This window comes from Aulostomus chinensis, chromosome 9, assembly GCF_037954235.1.
Source record: "Aulostomus chinensis isolate RoL2024-O1b breed Wild chromosome 9, RoL_Achi_v1.0, whole genome shotgun sequence".
Classification (NCBI taxonomy): Eukaryota; Metazoa; Chordata; class Actinopteri; order Syngnathiformes; family Aulostomidae; genus Aulostomus; species Aulostomus chinensis.
In genome coordinates this window covers 2761192-2769372 of record NC_141328.1, presented here as the reverse complement: position 1 = coordinate 2769372, position 8181 = coordinate 2761192, and the positions used below count along the sequence as shown (strand labels likewise).

The 8181-nt window shown below is 49.8% G+C and overlaps 1 protein-coding gene across 8 annotated transcripts in view; it reads left to right on the top strand.

Moving 5' to 3' along the window:
* Nucleotides 1-1441: 1441 nt before the first annotated feature.
* tmem81 (transmembrane protein 81) overlaps nucleotides 1442-8181 on the top strand; it is a 28624-nt gene continuing 21884 nt past the window's right edge. For 2 of the 8 annotated variants that reach the window (XR_015117820.1, XM_086213088.1), the window contains exons 1-5: nucleotides 1442-2093; nucleotides 2454-2675; nucleotides 2761-2906; nucleotides 3350-3465; nucleotides 3564-3751. Coding sequence is in view for 7 of the 8 variants with exons in the window: in XM_086213088.1 (XP_086069214.1) it covers nucleotides 2466-2675; nucleotides 2761-2906; nucleotides 3350-3465; nucleotides 3564-3751 (660 nt within the window). In the remaining variant the exon portion in view is untranslated. The other 6 variants (XM_086213090.1, XM_086213092.1, XM_086213089.1 and 3 more) reach the window with 6 other exon arrangements.

Sequence of the window (8181 nt, the reverse complement as noted above, 5' to 3'; positions counted from 1 at the left end):
TCATTGTTTCGTAGGTTGTCTTTGTTCTTGGCTCTCTAGTGGCTGTGAATGGCGGTAGTTTTGTGATGATGCAGCGTTTTCAGTATTTGGAAATCCTGCCTGTTGGACTGAAGCTCTGAAGAGGTTCCTGGGTCAAACGGAAACAAATCCGGTGTTTGGGTCTGATCTTGTGGGACCAGAGACCAAAGCACGCAAAGAACCTTCCTTCCCAGTGCCAGCAGTAGAAATCTGTATTTCATGTGTTTATTTTTTCCCCATCGATGCATGCAATCGTGCAGCATCCACACCAATGGGAGGAGCTGCGCGCGCCACCACTCGGCAGCGAATCTAAGAAAAAGGGTTTTTTTCCGCATGAATACAAGAAGCTCCCACCTATAATGTAAAATTTTACTTCCTACATCTACTGTTGGCTGAAGAGGCCACACCCATTTCTGGCCAGAATTTGTTTCCCCCTGCAACATGGCAAATATCACTAAAATATTTTTCCCTGAAATGCAAAAGTTCTAACCAAAACAACTTGGGAGTCGGAGCAGGAAGTGCTGTGTGCCACGGCAAAAGTTGCTCAATTAACATGAACGTGGCTCCAGTTTGAGTCCACCTCAGTTCGAACCTCTGCCACGTTTGGTGTCAGCAGCTCGACAGGTGGCGCTGTGGGGGAAACCTGCTCAGAACAGGAGTGGAACGGCTTCCACCTCCTCCTGTGACTTTAGCGCTCAGTGGACTGGGATGAGTTTCCCCGGCAACACTGGCGCACCAACATCCTCTCCGCTGCGGTAACGGCTGGTTCTCCTCAGAGGGAATTCCTGAGACGGAGCAGGAGGAGGTTGGCCGATCCCGTTCTCCTCCATCACTGCCTGATCCCCAAGGAGCCTGCAGCGAACGCTGGTGCCGCCCGGGCCGTTGGTGGTTCAACCACTGAAGTTGAAGGGTTTCAATACAAGAAGAATAAAAGATACTAAATAAATAACAGCGGCAGCTGGGCTTCAGCCGGTGGACCTGGATTGATGATGGACTCGCTATCAAACCGGATTTTACAGTCAAAGTTCCCAAGTATTTATACATCTCAATATCGTGAATATTCATTTTTTTGTCTTTAATGTGCAATAAAACAAAACTGGCTCCACAAGATAAATTTATCTTCTGCATTCACAGGTCAAATTACCTCCAATTTATTTCAACATTTTTTTTCCAAATAGAGTTTTGCTTGCAAATTAAAATCTTCTAAAAAATCAACTTTTGTAGTCGCCAGCCAAACAGGTTTGCGTCTCAGTCCAGAAACACGCACGCCGGCGGTCGAACAAAACAGATCTGAGAGCAGAACTTTCCCACGGCGCAAAAAAAGAAAAGAGTTCTGACAGCAGAACGTTCAGAACTGAAACGATGAAATGGATTTGTGAGTCTATCAAGTTCTGCCAACAAAGGTTGCAGTTTTCGGCGGCGGCAGCTTCTGTCTGCTGGAGTCCAGGCCTCCGGCTCTCCTGCTCCAACCCCACATGAAGGTGGCGCTTCTGCCAAGACTCCCTAGACCTGGAGACGTTCCTCAGCAGACTCCAGATTCTCTGATGTTCCTGTCAGGACCACTGAGATGACAGCCGGGTTCCTGCCTGAGTTGCTTTGATGTCCTGTGGCCTCCAGGGATCAAAGAGAGGTCACAGCAAGGTTCTTCAAATTGCAACTAAAATGGAAAATCCCGCCATCAGCCAGTTGCTTGGTCTTCTGTCCTGCGGCGAGCGCCATGTGTGGACCCTGTGATGTCATCAAGGGGCTTTCCCAGTGCACAACCATCACAACTTGCGCCCCATGCAGGAATGCATTTCATTCTGCACAGACTGAGATGGACTCAACTCAGCGGGGCCTTGTTCACTCACCACTGGCGGAGCCGCCGTGCAAGGTGCTGCTCGTCCTTCAGGGGTTCAGATCTTCAGAATCAAACCAGTGACCCTCCAGTTACCAGACAGCCACTCCACCTCCTGAGCCACGCCACCCTGATCTCAGAGTGACACATTAAAGGAAAACCCTCTTGACCGGGTGAAGGAGCGTCATCACAACATCGAGCCACTGACGGGACTTCAACACGCGAGTGGACCAAAACGGTACGACGGTGGCCTTAAACAGAGGACAGTTCCCCGTCACATTAGCTGTGTTGTTGATGGCGTGCAAGATGTCGCAGCGCTTTCACTTTGTTTCAGGGTCCTGCGGTGGTTTGGTTGCAGCCATCGTGCTGCCGTCACCCACAGTTGAATGAAAACAATATTTAGTACAAATGAGTAGGAGCTTATTTACAATGATTTTAAGTAAAGAAAACAGATGGGATCGAATGAGTCGGTTATTTTTAGTGAATAAACACTTGACCCCCTGGGACCTTCAGGTGGATGCACTGACAGGCAATCAGGACTCGTGAGGTGGAGTAAAGTTACATTTGACTGAAGGGACATTTCCTTTGTTTCCTGCAGCTTTAGTGCCAAATGCAGCAGGTAGTCGTCCTCCCCTTCCTCCTCCTCTTCCTCCTGCATCCCCTGACCTCTGCTGACCCGGATGAGGAGGTGCAGCTGGAGGTGATGGTGGACAGCTCCCCCTGCAGCGCCACATGTGGTCTGGGACTAAAAACTCAAACTCTGTGTTTAGTGAAAGATGGGCAGATGGCGATGGAGGACGGCGTCGGAGGTGAAGACGAGGTACGGTGGAAACGCTGAACACAAAGGGGTGTCGGGCAAAAGGAGCTCTGGCTTTAGTGATCTTCTTCATCTGCTTGTGTGTGAGGAGCTGGAGCGGTGTCACGTACGGAGGGTGACGTGTCAGGAGGCGACGCGGTGTGGACTGAGCACCGTCACGGCGACCGAGGGACAGAGAGTGGAGCTGGACTGTCTGGGAGAAGTCATGAGGGTGGTGGGGAGGTTCTCCTGGAGGTGAGGACAAGTAGCTACACGCTCAAGTGGCCCTGAAGAGGACAAGCACATATTTACACGTGTTCCCTCCGTGTCTTCATTATGAGGGCACAAGATAGAAATCATTCCCACATTTTAGTTTGAGACTAAATAATGTCAGTTCAGTTCAGTTGATTCATTCCACCACACACAACTCACTCCATTCTCAGTGCTCTTTTTTTTTAAAAAGTCACATCTTTTGGCCACAAAATGTTCTGTCAGTGCCCACACAGTGTTGTTTGTCTCCCTCTGGCCACTCCAGGCCTCCGTACTTTCATACTCGCTGACATGGTTTAGTTTTAAGTTGATGAGATAAAAACGACACGGACAGAAGTGACCTCTGCCGCCACGCCAGCAGCTGTGAGGGAAACGTTGAGTGCTTCATCACCCATAACGTGAAGGTGTCCTTATCTTTCACGCCTCAGGATATCCTGGCGCTACGCCCGGGGGGTGATAAGCTCTGATGACTCCCTCTTTGCTCGCTGGAGGGCTCCTCAGCTGGAGCGAGTGATTTTTGACCCGGTCAGGGAGGAGAACGCAGGTGAACGCACACATTTGTATTCTGACATGACACAGCATAAAAAAGGTCCCGAATGAACGACCAGAAACGCCGTCAGCTCACCAGCGTTGTACCAACAGGAACATATCGCTGCGATGTGCAGAACGCAGTTTTCCGCCGGGTGAAGCAGGTTTACTGGGGCCTCCGGGTTCTGCCAGCTGACTTCCTCAATCTGGACTATGACCATGCTGAGGCCCGGTGGGGGTGGACCCAGCAGAACCAGACGGACCCTGTCCTGCAGGACTACACCACCAGTCTTCCTTACGTGGTAGGTGATGTGGTGGATGACACCTCGTTTGTTTTGTTTATATTATATTGGTTTTCTATTGGACACTCCCTGGTTTTCTGAATTAATGAGTTATTGATCAAATTCATCATTGATTAATGATTAACAGGGGAGCTGGTATTTCCTCGTCAGGTGAACTTTTCCTGCAGCGACTCCAAACCTTTATTTACAACTCTGATCAAACACGGGACAAGAAGAAGAACCTTTATACATTTTCTTTTTTATGAATGTTAGCTGAATGTCAGTTTTCTCATGACACATTTCAAATACAGCAGGACGAACTGGAAGCACTGGTACGGGGCATGACCCGCCCCACTGGTACTGTCCTGGCTGTGAAACAGTAGATAAGTTGTCAGTGTCACACGACCCCCTCAGAACAACTCGTCTTACTGGCAGGATTTGATCCGTTTGGCCAGATGACATCAGGCAGTCTAGGAGAGCCACACAACATCTCTGTTTAAATCAGCAGAGGGCTAACAGGAAGTAGCCAGCAGTGGCCATAGAGCTGCTGCGTGTCAACACATGAACAAACGTCATGTCGTGTGGAAAACAGATTGACAACTGGATGTTAGTTTCGATGAAAACATGATGCACTGCGGCTTAAACGAGCGATGCAGCGAGAATTCCCCTGATGGTGAGTGTGTGATCACGCAGGTGCTGATCAGCGTGAGCGCGGCAGGTGTGGCGGCTGCACTCATCATGCTGGGCCTCTACCTGACCACGAGGAGGAGGAACACCACCCACCACGGCGCCCAAGGTCCAGGTCAGGGCCGGGACACCAGCCCAGCTCTCACTCAGCCAATCACGCAGGCGCTGAGGCGTTGTGAGGGGATGATGTAACCTTCTTGCTCTGGTTAATTCATGTCATTGCGCTGAATTGCAATTTAAGGCGGTAAAGTACAAATTGTGGTTCAACAGTGTGCCAGCAGATGGCAGTGCTGGCTCACATAAACATGGCAGCGCTCAAGTTGGAGCTGGTCTGCATCAACGTCCGTGCAGGCGATTATTTCCTCCGCTGCCAGAGACGGTGCTGAAGCCCAGACTAGCAGGATCGCTGCATGCATGGAAATGGAGATGAAGAAGAAGAAGAAGCTGTTGCTGTTAAATAAAATTGGCTGGTTTTATTGCAGACTATTTGATAAAAAAAGCAAGCCGAGGCATATTTTCTCCCTCCTGAATTCTTTCCTCATGGCTCCAGGATGCAGAAAGAGCCAGCCACGTACATGGAGCCTGCAGCCACAACCACACAACAACAGCAAACCGGTCCGACGGATTCAGACCCCGACTCCTCCGGCCCAGGACCACGCCGTGGTCGTGATGAATGTTGACATTATGAGTCATGACTTTCCAAAATAAAACGTTGTGTGTGCTGTGAAATCCAGCCGGTGCCGTGCTGCTCCTGACAGATGACGCTGAGAAGTGCTGCCTGGGCGTGATGAACATGTTTATCTGTGTTATTTTGGATGGAGCTGAGCTAAACGAGCGACTCCAGGGAAATAACGCCAGTGCAATGATGATGATGCGTACTGCAATTCATTCCTTTCCTTGTGGCCTGATGAGACCCTCATGCACTTCTTCACAAGCCGTGTTTGACAGATGTCTCTGTCTGTCCAGAGGTGCCAACACAAACAGTTTAATTACAGATCGACAGCAACCAGGACTAGGATGGGGATCGATACCTGGTTCTGAGTCAGAACCGGCTCCAGCTAACCAGCTCCATCACAACCGTACTCCTCCAACGTTACCAGTTCTTCCTAACGATTCTCTCACGTCCTTGCATGACTTTTTCCATTTTTCCAGAGATTCTGCTTCACACTCTGTGACATCAGAGGACACGAGGCAGCAGCATCACGTCCGTACCCACCAACTTCAGCAGCATCACGGAGAGGAGGAAGTGGTCTAAAGTCTGGCTCCATTTCACTAAACGCGTCGACAGTGCTGCCATATGCAATCAGTGCAACGCTGTGACATCATGCAAAGGTGGGAATACCAGCAACACGCAGAAGCCTTTGTCACGGTGTTGACAAGAGTGTCATGTGTGTGACCGCCCGTGTACCGGCGCTGGCCAAACGCGCCTCTGTCGACGACGCTAACGTTGACATTAAATATCCTGCATTAGCACGCTGGCGCCCTGCCAGAGTAAAAAGAAGTGTTGCTTTTGGTGCAGAAGAACTGCTTTGTTGCGTCTTAACGAGCCACTCAGGAATCAATAAGAGAATTGATAAGGAATTGGACTGATAGGCAGAATGGACAATGGCATCGATATTGACCCCTAACCAGGACGTGGTGATATTCCAGAAGGAGCTCGGCTCAGGTGGGGGGGGGGGGGGGGGGGGGGTCCTGTCAGTGCTGTGAGCGGGACACTGAGGGTGAGTTTTTCATGACGTGACCTTCAGATTTCTTTGCTCGTGAAAACTCATCGATAAATTATGATTTGAAAAGGGCCTGTTTTATTTGAACTCTAACATATTTTATTCGTGCACCAGTCCTGCATCAGTCCAGCGCCATGATTCAGAGAAACAACCCTAACCCAGGTGAAAGAAGACTCACAAGATGACCAGTCACTTCCGCTCCTCCCCTGATGCTCCCGCCTCTCCACGCGTCCGTGTGCCCAGGAACCCAGCAAGACTTTGATTTGAGCTAAAAAGCTTTATATCACCTCCACTTCATGGAAACAACCTGCTGACACGTCAGCTGAGCCACCAGGCTTTAACCACATGTTCACAGCAGCACCGAATCATATTTAGTTTTTTTACTTTTTAGCTCAAATCAAAGTGTTTATGTTGTAATGCTTTTCAAGAATTACCAGTAACAGGAGTTTCTGTCATCCATCCATCGTCATCTTCCGCTTATTCCTACACATTAAGGGTCTCGGGGGGCTGGAGCCTATCCCAGCGTCAAAGGGCGAGAGGCGGGGTTCACCCTGGACAGGTCGCCAGTCCATCGCAGGGCCAACATAGAGAGACGAACAACCATTCACACTCACATTCATACCTACGGTCAATTTAGAGAATCAATCAGTCTCGTCCCCTCTTGATGTCTTTGGACTGTGGGAGGAAGCCGGAGTACCAGAGAGAACCCACGCAGGAACAGGGAGAACATGGAGACTCACACAGAAAGATCCCTGAACCCGGAACCTTCTTGCTGTGAGGCCACAGTGAGGACCACTGCTCCACCGTGCAGCCCACAACATAAAGTATTTCTTCTAAATAAAAAAAATGGATTAAGCTGTTTTCAAAGGAGATGAACTTCTTTCAAATTAGTGAAGATTTGTTTCTCAGTTGTTCATAAATGTAGTTAATGTACTACACAGGGGCGGCCACGGTGGAGCAGTGGTCCTCACTGTGGCCCCCCAGCAAGAAGGTTGTGGGTGGAGCCCCGGCTGCAGCACGGGGTCTTTCTGGGTGAGTCTCCATGTTCTCCCTGTTCCTGCTGGGTTCTCTCTGGTACTCCAGCTTCCTCCACAGTCCAAAGACATCAAGAGGGACCAGGTTAATCCAGACTCTAAATTGACCGTAGGCGTGGCTGGGAGAGCCAATGGTTGTCTGTCTCTATGTGTTGGCCCTGCCATGGACTGGTGACCTGTCCAGGGGGAAGGCTGCTGGGATAGGCTCCACCCCCACCACCCTCAACAGGAGAAGAGGGAGAACATGGAGGGATGATGAATGGTACTATATAGGCCGCTTCTATCAAAGCATCAATTTACTTTTGGGTAAATGCTTCATAAACTGAGGCTGAAGGAGCCTAAAATCGTTGCTACAACAAGCTCGCGGGTTGCTTCTAAACAGATGATCGTCTCTGTGCGTTTCTCTGATTGTGACATTCTAAACACTGAACGATGACACAGCGCATTCGAGGCTGTTTTTACGCTAAATGACCCAGAGATGATGACCTTTGGAAAACAGCAGTCAACAATGAAAACACTGTTTCAAGGATATACCCTCAGCTGAACGAGTAGCACCAGAAACAGCAGAGAAAACTCCTGTCATCTGAAAATGTCACTACGACAGCCAAAGCGTGACGTCTTCATTGCCTCGCCATCACCTCTGCTACCCGCCGCAGCAGTGACCTTTAGCTGAAGCACTCCTGCTCTCTCGTGTGAGCCTTAAACCATTTTCCCGTCCTGTTGTCATCGTGTGCCGACATGGCGAGGGCTCATCGCTCCTCTGGGATCCAGAGCTGATTGCGGTACGTAGACTGTATGAGCGCCGAGCCGCTAGTCTGCGTATCAGTGAAGTGAGCTCAACAGCTTCATTGCACCTTGATGCTAATGCACTGCCGCTAGCCTGCTAGCTCTCACCGTCCCAACGACTGTTTTTATATCAAACACAGAGCTGTGCACCAGGGAGGTGCGATCATGATCACTTCGTGTGCTTTCACATAAATCTGTACAAATTCCTAAAGTTTCATTT